Raw genomic sequence first — 20,940 nt, 5'->3', positions numbered from 1 at the left:
GAAATTGCCACCGCTTAAAACCCCGTCGCCGCCATTGTTGCGCACGCCTTTGAAAATCGACTAGCATAAGTCATTCAAACACTGTTGTTGTCGTCCCTCTGCCACCACGCACGGGTCAAACGATGCCGCCAATCTCCTCTCTCTTCTTTCAAAATTTCGGCAACACAATGCACATGTTTTAATGCAAATCTTGAACAATTTGGTTATTTGCGGCTAACCGGTTCAGTTTTGGTTAATTGAAAAATTGGTTCGATTAATTAACTCGTAATCCAACCGATTACCAGCCCTACGTATAACCCGCATCTTGAATCTAATATTGAAACTACCTATAAATAACCCTAATAACTCAATCATTATATATAACCACTCTCAAAATCTTATGAACGCGATTCTCATAGAGAAGGAACGCCAATCTTGTATAGACGCATGAAGAAGAACATCAACATAAGAAAGAATTATATGAATCCAGACGTAATTAGGGTTATTCCAATGTCTGGCCTCAACTCCACGCGTCTCGAAGAACTGTGTCATTGCGGCTTTGCTCGCCTGCACGCCATTCATTCACTTCAGCATATATATATATATATATATATATATATAGGGGGCCGCTCCAATGAGACCCCCTAATTTTAGTGAGATCTAGGGCACGATCTGGTGCGTTTATTTTATCAATCCTATGGCTGAGATTGTATCTGGAGGGTGATTTTTTTTCACAGGGTTCGAATCCTGGAGGGAGCAGAATATTTTAAATTTTGTTATTCACCAGTATATACTGCATTGTTCATCAGTATATACGGCTCTGTTCATCAGTATATGTATCTTATTCATTACGAACTTTTTAAATTTTATTTTTCATCAGTATATACATCTTGTTCATTAGATATACGTTTTGTTCATTAGTATTATATGTCTTATTCATTGTACTCATGTTACACGAAAAATAGGGGGTCTCACTGGAGCGCGCCCCTATATATATATATATATATATAAAACTTTAATTTCTTGAGTAATCAGCTGATAATTCTTGCTTACTCACATTGTATAAACTCATCCTCGACACAGGCAGCCACGACGCAGAATAGGAAAAGCACGACGACTCGGCCTATGCCGTGCCTGAGGTAGGGGGCAGCAAATCGAACCATGTATATAGAGCGCCAGAAGTTTAGATATCCTGCAAACACCAACAATAATAATTACTTAATCAAACTCACAACTAACAACTAAACCTCTCAATTCAGACTTGTTGTATAATTAGCGAGTGAAGTATCTTCTCAAGCAATACACAAAATGCATATATAGTGTTTGTAAGAAAATTGAAGCACAACCTCATAAATTATTAATCACTCGGTGTCCAATATTGTGAACTGTCAAATTGCACAAGAATATAGATATACTCTCCTTGAGAAAATTGTGTAATAAATTAGCAATGAAAGCTTTATTATGTACAACAAGCTTCCTACTAGACTAGAATGTGTAAGGTATTTTATGTCAATTAATGATCAGACTTCACCGATCATGAGTCTGTTATTATTTATCATGGAAGAAACAACTTTCAGGATCAGAAAATTAATACATAAAGATGCAGCAATTATGTCAAGTTTATTGGTTATGCTCAAGGTTTTTTACCTGAAAGAGATGTTGATGTGTGTGTTTTAGTTGTTCGTATTTTTGGATTATTTCTGCCTTGATGGAATTTAATATACACAATCGAAAAGAATGAAGTAGAAGAGAAGCGATTTTGTTGCAATTTTAAAAGATTCAAAGAAGAAGAATTAAGATCTGTGCTTGAGGAGTTTAATTATCTTAATTGAAGAATTGTTATTTAATTAGTGGATTTACTCCACTAATGTCGAACTACTATTAGATTGGGCTAGGATTAAATAGTTGTATCTTTTGGCTCATGAACTAATTAGGGGCTTAATTTCCTTAGCTAAAGTGGCGGCTAGGTATTGGGTTTGGGGGGTAATATATTTTTAGAGGCAACTTTTGATTAGGAATTAACTACATTCGGCGGCAATTAGATTAGGAGGTGGATTTTGACCTTGGCAGAAGAGACTTGGACGAGCATCAACACATCATCTGGCGGCGGGAGTGGATTATTTGTTTTAGTTATAGTTTTTGGAGTATTTCTTTTGTGCACGAGTTTGAAGAACAATTCGATAATCAGTATCAATTGATTTTTATTGCTTTTATTCTCTTATGATTTCTTATTTATTTATTATATTTTATTTTAATATTATGAGTAGTTAATTTCTTAATTCGGCGAGAATAATGAAACACTAATTTATCAATCCGTGAGACCTAATTGGTTTTAAAATTGGTTTCTATTGATTCCGATTTATTCATTGTGTTTAAAGATACTTATGATTTTATTTAAGCCTGATCAACATAGATTTAATTGGATTACAGTCAATTAGCCCCTCCAATCCGATTGTTGAAATATGGCTGATTAGTGATAAAACTACCGTGTTCGTAGTAGGAATGAATTGGTAGATTAATTATTACTAGCGTACCTAGGATAATTGGTCTAAACTGGGTTCCTTTCTCTTAATGCTATTATAATATTAAATCTAGGTCTGGCGTCTCCAACTAGGTTATGGAGTATTTTAATAAGGGAAATAAGCAGGTCTGACGTCTCCAGCTGTTTATCGACACAGTAAGTAGGAATTGGGGTATGTCAGTGCGTATCACGGTATCCTATAACGGGTTGGTTGATATGGATTAATTAATCTTTGCGTCGATGATCAAATAATTGAATTGGTGTGGATTTATTCGAGCCGAGTTACTTTCTATTGATTATTTTCTAGAGTATTTTATTTGATTTAATTTGTTTTCTTAGTTGATAATTAATTTTCTCAAAATTAAGGCGTGGTGGCATCACCAAAAATTTAGGTTTTTAGGGAATTGGACGATTTTACCTGCTCTCTGTGGTTCGACCCTACTTATCGCTAAACTAATTAGTTCTTGAGAGTTTTGCAGGAATTATTTGGTGGATATTATTTGGTGGATACGACGTCCACCAGATGTGAACGAAAATAAATATATATATGTCTAGACAAGATATAACAACACGTCACAAGCATAACTCTTCAGCTGAAAGACAAAACCTGCTGCAATGGAAATCAATAAAGCCAATTAACTCTCAGTATATATGCATTAACAACACATCCATACAAGAACTTGACTGATTGTATGTGAGTAGCAAACTACAAGAAACTGGTCGGATATATACCGACGGAAAATTCCGTCGGTAAAATCAAATATTTCGTTGATAAAGAGGAATTCCATCGGTAAAATTAAAAATTTCGTCGGTGTCCGACATATTTTCTTGTAGTGCTATATATTTAAGAACAAGAATTAGACATTTCCACTCCAAGAGAATATTAGAAATTAGTGTACATCTTTTGGGTTTTTTTCAACAAAAATTTGCTTACAACAAAAATCCAAGAGAATATTAGAAGTTGGTTCCCCCCCCCCCCCCCCCCCCTATTTTTTTTTCTTTCTTTTGCTGGGGAGTACTATTGTTTTTTAGTCATTAGGGTACTTACTCTGCATGATTTTCGAACTAAACAATTGTTTGTTTTATTGGATGAAATATTAGTGATATATCAAGATTCAATATTATTTCACAAAGTTTGACCTATTGCTTATAGATATGGATCCAATTTAAGAGGTTCTTGTTGGTTTTATCATGCATCTTTTGATGATGCATTGTATATGAATATACAATAATATGTTTCTGAATTAATGTGTTTATGCACTTTTAAATTTATAAATGCACTTTCATGTTCAATATTATGTATTTTTATATTTAATATTATACATTGGGATCTAATATATAACAAAAAGTAAACTTCAGTCACACAATAACTACATAATGTTAGTTTAGAATTTGGCCTAATAATAAAATGAGTCTTATTATAAATTTATAATTAAATGATGCAAATTCGTATTTCGCCTAATAATAAAATGAGTATTATTATAAATTTATAAATAAATGATGCAAAATTTCTCCATGATTTTAAAAAATTGAACATGACAAGGGTAGAAATAGATAAATTATGACACTTACGTCATTTCACTTCAAATATCTTGTTTTTTTTTGGGGTTATCTCATTTTAAATATCTTGTTTCTCTTTTGAAAAAAATTAGTCTTAAAAAGTGAGAATTTTTGAGTTCACATCATATTTTTAATTCTACATCACACCACTTAATAATTTAATTAACTTTTTTTTCTAAAATAATTATGTAAAAAAAATACTTATAATTATAATGAGATAGAGGGAGTATGATAATATATTTTTACATTTCAAAAGTCACTCATGAGTCATGACTCATCCAATCTAATCCCAAAACATGTTTATCAATTTACATGCAGATTAATTTATGAGAAAAATTTTGAGGTAGCCAAAATGAAGCATAAAACACAAATTTTGGCCACTAATTGAAAATACTTAAATTTTGTCCTTTTTTTGTGATTTCGGACGATTTTACCCTTAAGGGGCGGACCGGGTATCGGGTCGCGTGCGGGTAGGGTTTAGGGTCGCGGGCGGGTTATAGGGTTTGAACAAAACTAATTATTTACCATTTGTGCACCAATTTTTCACCGCCATTTACCGTTCTCTCTCGGCCCTTTTACCCTAAACCGCCCTCAACCGCGCCGCCGGAAATCTCGTGGAAAACCGCCGTGAACTACTGTCAACCGTCGTCAACCACCCACCTTCATCTTCTCCACCTGCATATTATCCGTTTATCCACTCAAATCCACTCCAAAAAATGACCAAGCGCAAGGCTTCACAAACCGGCTCGACCTCCAAGCACCAGCGCGCTGCAGAATCCGGCGAGGAAAAAGCCGGATCTGGAGTTCCTGGAAGCGTCATAGATATTTGCAAAGAAATCAATGCAGATGAGAGTTCCGGATCTGAGGAACAACAATCACCGATCCGGGTGGTGACTCTTCCAACTACGGCCGAAGAAGCCGGCGAGAAAGACGAAGCCGCCGAGGAAGAAGATTCTGGAGAGGAAGAAGAAGCCGTCGAGGAAGAAGAAGCCGTCGAGGAGGAAGAATCCGGAGAGGAAGAAGAAGCCGGCGAGGAAGAAGAATCCGGAGCGGAAGAAGAAGCCGGCGAGGAAGAAAACTCCGAAGAGTCCGCCGGTGAAGATGAGGATGATTTGTCAACTACAGTAATTCCTTGAAAACCCTAATTTACTTGATGATTTGCATGTTGGAATTACTCAGTTTTTTTGGGATTTCCTCTCGGCACTTATGGCACTATTAGTGCCATAAGTACCAAGAGGAACATTGATTACTCTGGTTTATTTTGGATTACTTGGTTTATTTTGGATTACTTGGCTTCATTTTGGGATTTCCGTTTGTAGATCTGACGCTTATAACCATTTAACCTGTCCTCTTAGGCTTAGTTGAAGCTGTTAACATTTTTATATATTGACATGTTTCATTGTTCATTTGAATTATGTAATGTTGACCTTTTATAGGTGTTTGTCATTATTGGAATCTGTTATTGTTGGGATTTCCGTTTGTAGATCTGATGAAATCTGTCATTTTACTTGATGTGTTTTTAATTTAGATTTCCTTTGGCACTTATGGCACTATTAGTGCCATAAGTGCCAACTGTGTATTTAAGATCTCATTATAATACGTTTCATTCATTTTGGCATGCTTTTATTTTCGGAATGAAGGTACAATGGAAATACCTACGAAAAGGTATGGAGCAAATAAAACACAAGGTCAACATTACGGGCAAGGAGAACATTATTGAAATCATAAACGATGTTTTAAAGGGTGACAATGTATACCGTGAGCTGCAAGAGTCTGTTTTCAGCGATTTCCTAAAACTGCCATCCCGCATATCACGATCAGGCCAATGCTTGCATTTCATGATATCAAGACAGATAGCAGGACAATCAAATCCGGATGAGACGGCGTTGTTTTTTATCGTGGATGACTATGTGACGAGGTTTTCCAGGATTGAGTTTTTTTTTATGACAGGATTGAAATTTGGGTCAAGCAACTTTAACCCCTATGCAGATCACATCATACTTGAGAATTCTTTTTATCAGAGAGTTCTTGGCGGTAGGGAAATTTCCCCCAACAAATTGAGGGAGATGTTTATGACCCGAGGTTTGGGTGAGCATAAAGCGGACTACGTTAAGGCAGCAAAGATGCTACTAGTGACGGATCTGATATTTGGCTATGATGGTACGAATTCCAGAATTCCGGATTGGCTCTGGGTGCTTTTGGAGGACACAACAGCATGGGAGGAATTCCCATGGGGCAGCATGTCATTTCAGATGACAATTCATGCAATCAACAAGGTGAGAAGCACTCCAGCAGCAAATGCATCATATCATCTAACCGGGAACACTCTTGCCTTCTTGGTAAGTATCATTAAATATTGTTCAATTCACACTGTTTTCCCAATAAAAACTAAATTACCTCATTTGATTCTGTGTTGTCAGGCTTGGATGTATTGTGCTCTCCCAAAGCTGGGAAAGGATATCGGAGAAAGAAAACCCTCAAAAGTATTCCCTCGGATGCTGAGGTTCACCTACACTAACAATCGCAGGAGACCGGAAGCTGGCGAACAGGTAAAAATACTTAATAAGTGCCATGCTGTTCTGCTCCTGTTGGCACTTATGGCACTATTAGTGCCATAAGTGCCAAAGGAAATCCAAAAAAACATGAAGTAAAATGGTCCTTGTACAGGTTCATTTTTCACTGAAACCAACAGAAGAGGAAAAGCAACATAAACACTGGGCATCTATTGAAGAAGAAGGAACACCATTCATTTTGCAGTACAGTCCCACTGCGGATGGCAGCAAGAAGAGAGCAAAGAAAATGGCCGCGAGGTATGAGGGGGTCAGAATGATTCAAGAACAAAGGATAGAGAGCGAAGGAGAAGGAAGAAACCAGCAACAGCAAGAGCATCAACAACAGCAACATCAACAACAACAGCAGGGAGAGGCTGTGATGACATTCACATCCTCGGAAATGAAGCAATTTATTGAAAAAGTGGGAGAAAGCGCAGCAAAGAGAGCGCGCATTGAATTTGTTGAACATTTCAATCGGGAAGAGCTGATAAATGACATAGCTGACTGCGTCGTTAGCAAATTGCGTCAAAGACAGCAATATAGGCCACCACAAGAGGTTAAAATTTCTTAGTGCTTAATATTGTATTCCTCACACTAATCATTATTTTCAAACCAGGTTGCAAGCACAGCAGAATGGATGGCGCACTGTGAAACTGAGGAGAGATTTTACCGCCAAGTATGGGGAACACCGGCTTTTATGCCAACACCAACACCAACACCCACACCACCAGCAAATGCAGACATTGAAGCCGGAATATCAGCCGCAGCGGCAGCACCAGCAACCGCACAACATGAAGCAGGAACATCTGCAGCAGTGGCAGCAGCAACAGCATCCCCGCCTCAACAATTGGGGCAAATCAGACCAAACAGGATGAGGATGCCATCTGCAGCATGTAAAAGTCCATTCCAGCGTGATGATGTCAGAGGAACAAATTTTCTTAGGTACCTGAGGAGCAAAGAAGCTGAACAGTAAGTAATTAAGTAGCATTGAATAGATTTGCCTAATGTATCATCATTCCAATTAACATTCTCATATGCATTGATATGTCCAGGAGGAATGTGGGTTTGCCATATCTGGTGGACAAAAATTGGTTTGGTCTGATAAAGAAGACTACCGAAAAGCTAGACAGTCAAAGCATAGACTCTTACCTTGCCGTGCTAGCAGCAAAACCAGAGTTGGCTGGTTTTGAAGGAATTGAATTCCCTGCAAACATTGCCATCACAGGCACAATGTTCTCGGTAATTACTTAATAATTTCTTATTGTAATATATATATTTCATAATAATCTGCTCATCTTGGCACTTATGGCACTATTAGTGCCATAAGTGCCTTGAGGAACATCGATTACTTGGTTACATTTTGGATTTCGGAATAGTGCCATAAGTGCCAAGAGGAACGATTACTTGTTACATTTTGGATTTCGGTTGGCACTTATGGCACTAATAGTGCCATAAGTGCCAAGAGGAACGATTACTTGTTACATTTTGGATTTCGGTTGGCACTTATGGCACTATTAGTGCCATAAGTGCCAACTGAAATTACAATATAAAGCATATAACAACTCAAATATAATAATGCACAGGCTACCATAGACCAAGTATGGAATGAATTACATGGAAAAGATCCGAAAGGCACAACATATGACCCAAAAAGCGAAGAGATCATACAAGAGGAACAAATGAAGAGGCTATGCTTGTTTGCAGTGGGGAAAGAGCCACGATGGGGGGAGTATGTCAAGAAATGGAACGATGTTGAGAAGGTTAGTGTGTCAATACCCAAGTGAGTTAAGTGTAAGTCGTATTGTTTATTTTTTTTGACTAATGTATGTTATTTAATGTCAGCTCATCATGATTGTTCACTTCAACGATCACTGGGCCACCTGTTTGGTGAATTTCACGGACCATGAGTTGACGATATATGACTCCAATCAGCACAAGTTCGATGATATCCATCTCGATATACGTCAATGTGCTTTCTTGCCAATCTGCAGGATTATACCACAGATCCTCAAGAAGATTGGCTATTATGAGAAGCGCAATGTGGATAGGAAATACACAGAATGGATATATTCCTACCCATACGATGGATCGAACAATCTGAAACAACTGGATAGCGTAAGTTGTGGGGTTCTGTCTATTAAGTATGTCGAGATGATGCTTACTGGAAAGTTCGTTGAAAAGAACATGAGCAAGGCGGGGCTTAAAACATTCCGTGAAAAGATAGCAGAAAGCATCTACAAATTCAGCACGGATGCAAGTACCTTTGAGCCCTTGGAAGATGAAGATGAACAAGAGGATGCCGGTGAAGGCGAAGATGACGGTGAAGGCGTTGCGGCAGCCAATCTTCGTGAATGAACAATCAGTTTATATTTGTAAAACAATCAGTTAGTTTAGTTTGATTGTCAATCAGTTTAGGCTTGATAAAGAACTTGGTGATCAGTTAGTTTATTTTGATTATGTGATATATATGGTATGTTTTAGTCAGAACCCTAAAGGTTTGGATTGTCAAGTACATAGCAGGTTTGGCACTTATGGCACTATTAGTGCCAGAAGTGCTTAAGGATATCCAAAATAAGTGCTGCGGAAACGCAAAATAAAACAAAGTAAAATGGCCCTCTTGGCACTTATAGCACTAATAAAGGATATCCCAAAATAAAATACAAAATAAAATGACCCTCTTGGCACTTATGGCACTATTAGTGCCATAAGTGCTAAAGGATATTCCAAAATTCAATGGTTCTCTTGGCACTTATGACACTAATAGTGCCACAAGTGTCTTCGGAAAAAATAAACAAGTAAAATGGCCCAAATGGCACTTATGGCACTAATAGTGCCATAAGTGCCAAGTGGGACTTGCAAGCATCTGACAGATTCGATAACAGATTCCAACAATGACAAACACCTATAAAAGGTCAACATTACATAATTCAAATGAACAATGAAACATGTCAATATATAAAAATTTTAAAAGCTTCAACTAAGCCTAAGAGGACAGGTTACACGGTTATGATCGTCAGATCTACAAAGGCTGCATCGTCTCTTTTTTGTACCACTAACACATGACTCACTGCTGCTGACTTCTTCCTGCACTGTAAGTTGCATGACTGCAGTGCACGTAGATTGATAATGTCCTTTCTCATGGCATCGAGAACAAAAACGACGGCTCGATGAGCCGGAACCACCACTCTTCATCCTCTTCTCACGCGGCCTCCCAGATTGTTGAACATCACCTGGTGTTAGCACAACCCTCGAAGCAATATCCTCGGGAATACGCCAATCTTTAGGATTCGGTAGTGGCATCACCTCGCCAGAATATATTTCACGGAGAGTAGCAGTTGAAAAGTAATCATTCACATAAGACGACGGGTTCTGGTTCACCTTTCTGCATCAAAAGAAGAATCAAATAAATTTCATTATTGTAAATATAATGAATAAACAAGCATAAAGATCGTGCAGAACTATATGGCACTTATGGCACTAATAGTGCCATAAGTGTCATTCGTGCAGCAAAAATGCACTTAATCACATGGCCACAAAAAACAGAAATAAATCAAATAACAAACAAAGAATCAATACTGACCCTATTGCAGCTGCAGCATGAGGACATGGTATCCTTTGGAACTGGAACACAAGACACGTGCATGTGTGACTGCCAAGATCAACAACATAACTCTTGTTATCAGATGTAACCTCAAACTTTGTTGGATTGATTGGCTGGACAGACATCCTCAATCCCAAATCAACTGATTTAGCCAATCTCATAGATGCCCAATCTGTCAGCTCGAGAGGTCTTTCCATAGCAAGAACCCGTCGTTCATAGAACCAAGTTCCAATCCTTGATCGGATAGTCTCCAAAAGGGTGCAAACAGGCAACCTTCTAGACCATCGGAGACAATTGTTCAAACTCTCAGCAGGATTAGAGGTCATGAGCATATAGCGACGGACCGGGCAGTGTGAACGAGCCCATCTACTTGGACCAATGTTCATCAACTTCTCATGTGCACGAGGTTTAACAGACTTCAAATTCTCCATGTGTTGCTCAAAATCCTCAATCTTGTACGCCCTTGCAGCTAACTTGAAAAGAGTAACAACATGACTTCCCCAATGCTTTAGATTGCTCTGTATGTGAAAGGAACAAAGTGCCTGCGGGGTTCCTGGAAAGACATGCTCTATTGCTTTTCTGATACTCACATGCTGATCAGAAACAAACAGTAACTCATCACGGACACCAAAAGTATGCCGTAGCCGCTTAAGAAACCAAATCCACGATGCATCACGCTCTTTATCCGCAATCCCAAAAGCTAAAGGCAATATCTGTTCATTTGCATCTTTTGCAACAGCAACAAACAAGATACCTTTGTATTTGCCCTTCAAATGAGTGCCATCAATAACTATCATAGGACAACACGACTTAAAGGCTTTAATACAAGCAGAAAGAGCAATAAAAGCATACTCGAACACATTATTTTCATTAGTCTGTACATCTACCACAGAACCAGGATTTGCCTGCTGTAGCATGTGTAAGTACTTCGGCATGATGTGAAATGAAGTATCCGGGTCACCATACGTCATCTTCAAAGCCAAGTTCCTCGCAGCAAGTGCAGTGCTATACATGACAGAAATACCATATTTATGCTGTAACAATGCCTGAATAGTTCTTGGTGTAAGGGTAACACCTTTAGCCATCACATCGGGAAGGAAATACGATGCCAACACCTTAGAAGACACTTTTGGGGCAGCATGGTACCTCAGGTCAATTGCGCAGTCATGAGGAACAAATTCAGTAATAGTCCACATTTTTCCCAAAGCCTTCCCACGAATCACAAACGGGCAACCACCTCCAAATTTGCAAACAACATAGTATCTAGACAGTGAGGAACGAACTGTAGTGAACGATGCATGGTTAATAAGATGATAAACACCACAAGCTACAACCATCTTATCCTTGCTTTGAAAAATACCACCAACAGAGAATGTATCGCTGCTCGAATCATCCTCCTCTATGCCTAGTTCTTGAAAAGGGACCGAAGCTTGATAAGCAGCACCTGGGATAACCCACTGACTAGTAGGGTGATGATAATTTCCTATCTCTTCATCAGAATCATCACGCGGTGGCATATTCTGACAATCTCTACCACAGTAGTCATCAAAATCCTCATCATCATCAGACCCATAATCACCTTGCCCAACTAAACGATCATCACCCTCATCCTCCTCATCAACATCATCAGCAACTTCACAACAATTCTCAAGACCATCCATCTGATTGTCACTAGAATTAAAATTGCTAGAAGCTGAAACTTCAACAACAGGATTATGTAAAACATGCTTCGCCAAATCATTACTTCTAAGAGAAACAGTCACATGTAAAATCGGCATTTGAACAGAATTCAACAAATGTGACAGTTCAAAATCATCAGTAATCTTCATCCTCATCACCTCACATCCAGGAGACTGAAACAATGCATCAATTTCATACATATAGACAGTCCTATTCTTCATTAAACGAAGTTCAATCTTACCAAGTAGATCAATGAATGTTATACCATTAGACGGTATAGGCATATATTCCCTCCGTCCACCCTCATAAACATTGTTAACCCAAGTTCCTCCATGAGCAATAATAATAGATGTTGCACCCATCTACATAAAACAAGGCAGTGTATGGTCATTAGTACAATTTCATACAGCACAAATATTGTAAATGTGATAAATAAACAAGCATACAAACAAGAAAAATAAAACCAAGTGATCTGGTCCTCTTGGCACTTATGGCACTAATAGTGCCATAAGTGCCTACGCAGATCCAAAATACAGAAATAACAGCAATCAAATCTAAATCCCTAAATGGAACATCTAAACCCTAAATGGATAATCTAAACCCTAAATGGAACATCTAAACCCTAATTGGATAATCTAAACCCTAATTGGAACATCTAAACCCCCTAATTGGATAATCTAAACCGTAAATGGATCTGCATAGGCACTTATGGCACTAATAGTGCCATAAGTGCCTACGCAGATCCAAAATACAGAAATAACAGCAATCAAATCTAAATCCCTAAATGGAACATCTAAACCCTAAATGGATAATCTAAACCCTAAATGGAACATCTAAACCCTAATTGGATAATCTAAACCCTAATTGGAACATCTAAACCCCCCTAATTGGATAATCTAAACCGTAAATGGATCTGCATAGGCACTTATGGCACTAATAGTGCCATAAGTGCCTACGCAGATCCAAAATACAGAAATAACAGCAATCAAATCTAAATCCCTAAATGGAACATCTAAACCCTAAATGGATAATCTAAACCCTAAATGGAACATCTAAACCCTAATTGGATAATCTAAACCCTAATTGGAACATCTAAACCCCCCTAATTGGATAATCTAAACCGTAAATGGATCTGGTCCCCTTGGTACTTATGGCACTAATAGTGCCATAAGTGCCTACGCAGATCCAAAATACAGAAATAACAGCAATCAAATCTAAATCCCTAAATGGAACATCTAAACCCTAAATGGAACATCTAAACCCTAATTGGATAATCTAAACCCTAATTGGAACATCTAAACCCCCCCTAATTGGATAATCTAAACCGTAAATGGATCTGCATAGGCACTTATGGCACTAATAGTGCCATAAGTGCCTACGCAGATCCAAAATACAGAAATAACAGCAATCAAATCTAAATCCCTAAATGGAACATCTAAACCCTAAATGGATAATCTAAACCCTAAATGGAACATCTAAACCCTAATTGGATAATCTAAACCCTAATTGGAACATCTAAACCCCCTAATTGGATAATCTAAACCGTAAATGGATCTGCATAGGCACTTATGGCACTAATAGTGCCATAAGTGCCTACGCAGATCCAAAATACAGAAATAACAGCAATCAAATCTAAATCCCTAAATGGAACATCTAAACCCTAAATGGATAATCTAAACCCTAAATGGAACATCTAAACCCTAATTGGATAATCTAAACCCTAATTGGAACATCTAAACCCCCCTAATTGGATAATCTAAACCGTAAATGGATCTGCATAGGCACTTATGGCACTAATAGTGCCATAAGTGCCTACGCAGATCCAAAATACAGAAATAACAGCAATCAAATCTAAATCCCTAAATGGAACATCTAAACCCTAAATGGATAATCTAAACCCTAAATGGAACATCTAAACCCTAATTGGATAATCTAAACCCTAATTGGAACATCTAAACCCCCCTAATTGGATAATCTAAACCGTAAATGGATCTGGTCCCCTTGGTACTTATGGCACTAATAGTGCCATAAGTGCCTACGCAGATCCAAAATACAGAAATAACAGCAATCAAATCTAAATCCCTAAATGGAACATCTAAACCCTAAATGGATAATCTAAACCCTAAATGGAACATCTAAACCCTAATTGGATAATCTAAACCCTAATTGGAACATCTAAACCCCCCCTAATTGGATAATCTAAACCGTAAATGGATCTGCATAGGCACTTATGGCACTAATAGTGCCATAAGTGCCTACGCAGATCCAAAATACAGAAATAACAGCAATCAAATCTAAATCCCTAAATGGAACATCTAAACCCTAAATGGATAATCTAAACCCTAAATGGAACATCTAAACCCTAATTGGATAATCTAAACCCTAATTGGAACATCTAAACCCCCCTAATTGGAGAATCTAAACCGTAAATGGATCTGGTCCTCTTGGCACTTATGGCACTAATAGTGCCATAAGTGCCTACGCAGATCCAAAATACAGAAATAACAGCAATCAAATCTAAATCCCTAAATGGAACATCTAAACCCTAAATGGATAATCTAAACCCTAATTGGCCAAATGACTGCACCACCCACCTACATGATATCAGAACACAATTGTATGGCACTAATAGTGCCATAAGTGCCTACCATTGACAGCTACACATACAAAAACAACAGCAATATAATATACGTGCCAAATCTCGTACAAAAATACAGAAATCACAGAAATAGAAGAACTAGAAGAAATCATAATGTGAATAAGATGAAACAGATCAAACAAACAAATAAACAAACAAAAAACTAACAATCTCATACCAAATCTCGTCGGATCACTGCAGATTTGTCGAAAGTGGTGAGAGAGGAGGAAGATGAAGAGGAGAGGATAATCGTCTCTCTAGTCTCTTCGTCGGCGCCGGCGAGAGAGAGATAGATGCGGAGAGGACAATCAGAGAGAGAATTCAGATACGTCGAGGGCGGTGAGAGAGAGCAGGAGGAGGAGAGGACAAATCGTCTCTCTAATCTCTTCGTCGGGGAAAATCACAACGAGAGAGGTGGAGAATTGCCTTCATTCATCATCATCGCAGAAACAATATGGCGCAGATAGAGGTGAGAGAGGTGGATCGCAGGCGAGATAGAGAATCACAGCAAGAGAGGTGGAGAATTGGCTTCATTCATCATCATCGCAGAAACAATAGGGCGCAGATAGAGGTGAAAGAGGTGGATCGCAGGCGAGAGAGAGAGAGAGAGAGATCACGTGTATGTGCTGATCTCTGCATGGGTTAATCCCTGGAGAAACCTGAATCTCCATGAATTCGGATCCGGGTCAAACGAAGGTATTAGATTAATTGGGTTAAGGGGTATATTAGGTAAGACACATAAAAAATGGCTAAATATTGTTATTTATCATTTGCCGGATGGCCCTATTGTTTCTTAATTTATTTACTTTGAAACAAGCTTTCAGTTTTACACATCATCAGCGTTATCGAAAAGATGATTTTGGCTTTCAGGTAATCAGGTTGTAAGAGTTGCGTGCGAATTTGGAATATATTTAATGCAAAAATCTGATGCCCATATTTATTTTTTCCATTTCGTTCTTTAAACTTCAAAACCAACCCAAATTGATCTCTTACCAAAATTCGAGCTTCCAAAGTTCTGCTTTCTCCATATTATTCACTGAGGAGAAGTAAATTTCCAGACAAGATGCAGAAATTGTTTGCAGCGAGGTCCCTCGCTTCTTCATTATTCAGAAGAACCCACCGTTCCGCAGCTTTCTCCACATCTCTCCTCTTTGACGATACCCAGAAACAGGTGTTTCCTTTTTCTCTGCAATTGTGTAATTGCTATGTACAGTTGTATAAATGAGTAGAATATGCACCTACGACTGTAGTTTTGCTGTGTTTATATGCTCGCTAGTTTATCGGGCTTTTCGATTGGATTATGGATTTTTTTTGAAATTGTAGCTGGAAAAATAATGAAAAATGTTGATTGGGGTGTTCTAGTGAGTGTTTCTTTGTAGATGATTCCCTTTCGTTTGGTTAATAGTAACTGTTTTCTGCTAAGTGCGAAGAAATCACTAGTAATTATTTACTGAGTTTTTTGGTTCCTTGCATTGAGGTATTTCGAATTCCTTACAAGGTTTGAAAATATTTGCATCCAAAACTATGCATACTACCAACATTTTTTCTTTCTTTCTGAAAGCTTTAACTATGAAAATTCTACCTATAGTGCATTGATAAATAGGAGGGTTCGGTGCTCTGTTTTTTAAATACATTTTATTGCATATTGTGCTGTTAACCTTAGTGTCATTTTTATTCTCGACTGTTCTCTTATATGCCTATCAACTGCTTAATAACTCTTTATGTTAACAGTTTAAAGAAAGCGTGTCTCAGTTTGCTCAAGAAAACATTGCACCTCATGCCGCAGAGATCGACAGATCTAATTACTTACCAAAGGTTATTTATGCTTTGGGTTTCTCATATGCTATGTGCAATGCTAGTCAAATGCGCATTAACTTGTTGCCTTCTACCTCTTTAGGATGTTAACCTGTGGAAATTGATGGGAGATTTTAACCTCCATGGGATCACAGCTCCAGGTACAACTTGTCATTACATTAATTTCTTTACTTTTCATTGCACTGGTTTAAAGGTAAAATAATTATTTTCAGAACTTTCTTCCCCAAGATTTGAACTTGAAATTTGTATGGAATTTTGATTTTTACTATCTTTTGATAGCATCTATATTCTCTTTCTAGTCAGTTTGTGAATGCCAATCTTCACGTTCTTTCTAGAATTTCGTAGGACTTGTATGTTTGACTTTTGGTATTCTTTTACTCTGGTTTGCATCTTAGTTGCTCAAAATATAAGGTTATAGGCAAAGGAAGTAGAAATTTAGGTTGAACTGAGATGAGTATGAATGATTCTTACTTTTTCTTTATCTCATTGTACATGTGATAATAGGAGCAATCTTCATTTGAAGTTTAAATAATTAGCATCTCTTAATATAAATTATTTCCTCCCTTATTTTCTTTTTTATGAATGTTTCTATGGAAGAATTTCTTATGGATTGTCTGTCACCAACTATATGACTTCACTCTTCTGTTCTCTTGTTCATTGTAAACTCTGTTTTATAGTTGCTCTTGGAAGAAGCCAAATTAAAACTTAAGTGGAAATTGATTCCTCCAAGACAATGATGCATCTGCCATACATATTTTTGTTCTTATGCTGTTACATGTCCGGAATTTCTTGGAGATGCAGATGTTATTTAATGAGAAATGTATGAATGAAGCAGCTATTCGTTACTTATTCATGCAGCTTGCAAATTCTTCTTTGTTGAAATGGTCTTCTGTACTTGTACATCAAAAACCTGTGATGTATGCTGACAAAATTGAATGCTGCAGAGGAATATGGAGGGCTCGGCCTTGGCTATATATACCATTGTATAGCTATGGAGGAAATTAGCCGTGCCTCCGGGTCAGTTGGTCTTTCATATGGTGCACATTCTAACCTATGCATAAATCAATTGGTAACTACTTTACCTTAAGTATAAGTTACCTTTGAACCAATTATATACCTTTTAAGCTTGGGTAACATTCATGATTTGAAGGTGAGGAATGGGACTCCTGCACAGAAGCAAAAGTACTTGCCAAAGGTTGCCTGCATCTCACTTGTCCATCTCTATGAACTGTTGTTAACTAAGTCTTATTCCAAGTATCAAGATTGGATCAAATTAATATTACAAACTGCTCCCTCCGTCCCATTTGACTTGGCCTGTTTCCATTTCTGTAATCAGTTTAGACTATATTAAATATGGACCCACACACCTTTACATTATAAGCTAACTCTCCTAAATAACCGCGCTGAAAAGAAATGTGCCAATTCAAATGGGACGGAGGGATTAATATTTAAACTATGGAATGGCAAAGCAAATTATTTTCTGTTTGAGGAAAGAAAATGTCCTCACTAGTGATACTTTCTACTACTTGAATTTCTACATTCTTCATTATGGGTTTAAACCAGAGTGATGGAAATAATTCAGAGGATTTAGTTGGTAAAGCTAATTAACTGTGTCTCTGCTATTACAATATTGTTACATCTTTTTAATTCAGCACGATGATACGCACCCTGTGTTGCAGTTCATATATGTTCTTACAGACAGTAGCTAACTTCTCTTTGTAATATTATTATTCTGATGAAGCTAATAAGCGGGGAGCATGTAGGAGCTCTTGCAATGAGTGAACCTAATGGTAGTTCATCTGAACCTATATATTTCTTCATGCTACAAACCATACTTTCTGGGTAAAATAATAGTTAATTGTGACTTGTGCTTCTGCTTTTTGATTAATTAGCTGGCTCCGACGTAGTTAGCATGAAATGCAAAGCTGATCGTGCTAAAGGTGGTTACATTCTGAATGGGAACAAGATGTGGTGCACTAATGGTCCTGTTGCCGAGACATTGGTATGCAAATGACAAGCCTTATTTCCGGTGCTTACATCAGCTGACTTAAGAACTCCACTACTTTGACAATATTCACTAATGAAGTAGGGAGAAGATAAAGCATAAAGAGCATTATGTGTTAGCATAAACGCCATAACAACCAAAATCATTCCTTTTGATAAAATACGGGAAGGTGAAAAATGTGATTCCTTACAGCAATTTTCCTAACTGCAGTCAGTGCACTTTCTAGAGGATCATGACTAAAATTCTGAACTTTGTAATGATGATGAAAATGCATATTTTCTTCATATAGCCTCTCACCAATGCTAAGCCTTGAGAATTGTTATTTAATACTCCCTCCGTCTCCAAAAAATGTGCGGTACTTTCGGTGGCATGAGTTTTAAGAAATGTTAGGTGAATGTGTGTGAGTGGAAAATGGGTCCCACTTTGTTGTGAGTGGATTGATGTCCAAAAATGGAAAGTGAATTTTTTGGGAGACGTCCCATAACAGCAAATTGCGCATGTTTTTCAGAGATGGAGGGAGTATATATTTCTATTCAATTTGTGTACTAGCTTTAGTGACTTTGATTTGCTCATTACTTAGATTGGATCAGGTTGTCTATGCAAAAACAGATATGGCTGCTCACTCAAAAGGAATCACAGCATTTATCATAGAGAAGGATATGCCTGGGTACGATACTTTTTCTGTTAGTGAAAGTGCACTGTTGTCAGAACCTCAAATAGGTGAAAAAGTTTAGCTCGGAGTTATGTAGAAAACCAGACATAGGCTAACCTAGGGTTGTTTCCGTGATGTACCGATCCCAGAGCTGAATGAATATAACATTTTGTTCTTGCAAGTGCAATGATAAGGATAGAGAATGTAATTTGGCCATTTCTGCTTCATTTTAAAATGCACTAGACGTTTTAATTTTTTGGAGTTAAGAGATGGACAGATTGTCTGAGCTGGGTTTTCCGAATACTATATGGGCAATTTAGGCACAGTGGCGCAACACACAAGAAACAGAAAGATATATACATGATGCATTAGATTTAGGGAAGTGAAAATTTACAGTAAAGCTAATTCAGGAGATTCTTCTGTAGTTTGAGATTAATCTTGAACTGAACATTTATGTTTCCTAATGTTGATTCAGATTTAGCACCGCCCAGAAACTGGACAAACTTGGGATGCGTGGAAGTGATACGTAAGCATAATTACTCTGGCAGCTTTTACTCTGATTTCAAAATTTGTGTTGGCCTTCATTATGAACTCATCAAAATAATTGCAGATGCGAGCTAGTGTTTGAAAATTGCTTTGTTCCTGAAGAAAACATTCTGGGCCAGGAGGGGAAAGGTATTTGAGTTATTTTCAAGAGAACAACTATTTGAGCATTCTTTTAGAACCAAACTACTTTCTTTCAGAAACCCGATCTTTTACATCTGGGAGGTCTTTGATAATACTTTGATATATCAGGAGTTTATGTCATGATGTCGGGGTTAGATCTGGAGAGGCTTGTTTTGGCAGCAGGCCCTCTAGGAATCATGCAGGCATGTCTTGATGTTGTTCTTCCCTATGTCAAACAGCGAGAACAATTTGGCCGACCAATTGGGGAATTTCAATTTATACAGGTCAAGACAAGTTGTAGCAGAGCACAATACCCCATTGATTCTACGATCCGTTACTGAACTTGTTATTGTACTAAATGCAGGGAAAGATTGCTGATATGTATACTTCATTACAGTCTTCAAGGTGAGAGATGCGGATCATGTCATTGCTTACACACTAATGTTCATATTTGCAGATACACTATAGTCTATAACAAATTTCTGCATTTCAGGTCATATGTATACTCCGTTGCTAGGGACTGCGACAGTGGAATTATTAATCCAAAGGTCTGCAAAATCTCCTGCTTTGTCTTGGCTGACTAAATTCCTGAATTTAAGGCCCTTTTTCGAACTCTCAGCTAAATTCTTTCATGCAGGACTGTGCTGGTGTCATACTTTGTGCAGCTGAAAGAGCTACACAAGTTGCTCTTCAGGTAAAAAACATTTGATTCCCTTTAGTCTACATGACTGAATCATGATTCATGAATGAACGAGAACTAGTGAGCTGACTTTGTGAGTCGATTCTGTTTCAGGCGATTCAGTGTCTGGGTGGCAATGGCTACGTAAATGAATACCCGACTGGGCGTTTCCTGAGGGATGCCAAATTATACGAGATTGGAGCTGGAACGAGTGAAATTCGAAGAATGATTATTGGCCGTGAACTCTTCAAGGAACAGTGAGGATGCTGCTTCTCGATGCTGTGGTCTAAGTATCTTTACAATTATGCTGTTATACTTGATCTCACCTGCTAGGCTGTAGCTTCACTCACCAACTTTACAAAGTTATATACAAAATTTCGCATTAGAAGAATATCTTAATATGATTTATGCAAATATTATATTGTAAACTTAAGTACAATAAATCTATTGTTGCAACATGATAAATTTGTTGAATGGATATGTTTTAACAGATTTATATGAATATGAACTTTGATGTGAAATATATCACCAAAAAGCGATAACTGTGTTTGTCCAATGTCATTACTCGTTTCGTTTTTCAATGAAAAATTCT

The 20,940-nt window shown here is 37.7% G+C and overlaps 2 protein-coding genes across 2 annotated transcripts; both read left to right on the top strand.

Annotated features, from left to right (window-relative positions):
* The first annotated feature begins 5,706 nt into the window (after positions 1 to 5,706).
* LOC131000676 (uncharacterized) lies at positions 5,707 to 9,041 on the top strand. The gene is made up of 7 exons (XM_057926700.1): positions 5,707 to 6,399; positions 6,481 to 6,609; positions 6,728 to 7,168; positions 7,229 to 7,581; positions 7,665 to 7,851; positions 8,196 to 8,372; positions 8,455 to 9,041. The coding sequence occupies exons 1-7, from the start codon at positions 5,728 to 5,730 to the stop codon at positions 8,965 to 8,967; spliced, it is 2,472 nt and encodes an 823-aa protein (XP_057782683.1). The 5' UTR covers positions 5,707 to 5,727; the 3' UTR covers positions 8,968 to 9,041.
* A 6,323-nt stretch (positions 9,042 to 15,364) lies between these two features.
* On the top strand, positions 15,365 to 20,850 carry LOC131000675 (isovaleryl-CoA dehydrogenase, mitochondrial). The gene is made up of 15 exons (XM_057926699.1): positions 15,365 to 15,702; positions 16,263 to 16,346; positions 16,429 to 16,486; positions 17,291 to 17,415; positions 17,497 to 17,541; positions 18,088 to 18,136; positions 18,239 to 18,348; positions 18,942 to 19,018; positions 19,479 to 19,529; positions 19,614 to 19,678; positions 19,799 to 19,953; positions 20,034 to 20,074; positions 20,163 to 20,217; positions 20,307 to 20,363; positions 20,463 to 20,850. Exons 1-15 carry the CDS (start codon positions 15,595 to 15,597, stop codon positions 20,607 to 20,609), a joined length of 1,227 nt encoding a protein of 408 aa, XP_057782682.1. The 5' UTR covers positions 15,365 to 15,594; the 3' UTR covers positions 20,610 to 20,850.
* The last annotated feature ends 90 nt before the right edge of the window (positions 20,851 to 20,940 follow it).

The sequence above is a fragment of the Salvia miltiorrhiza genome, chromosome 8 (assembly GCF_028751815.1).
Source record: "Salvia miltiorrhiza cultivar Shanhuang (shh) chromosome 8, IMPLAD_Smil_shh, whole genome shotgun sequence".
In the NCBI taxonomy this organism is placed as follows: domain Eukaryota; kingdom Viridiplantae; phylum Streptophyta; class Magnoliopsida; order Lamiales; family Lamiaceae; genus Salvia; species Salvia miltiorrhiza.
The sequence above is the reverse complement of the archived record's forward strand: the minus strand, read 5'-3'. Positions and strand labels throughout refer to the sequence as shown.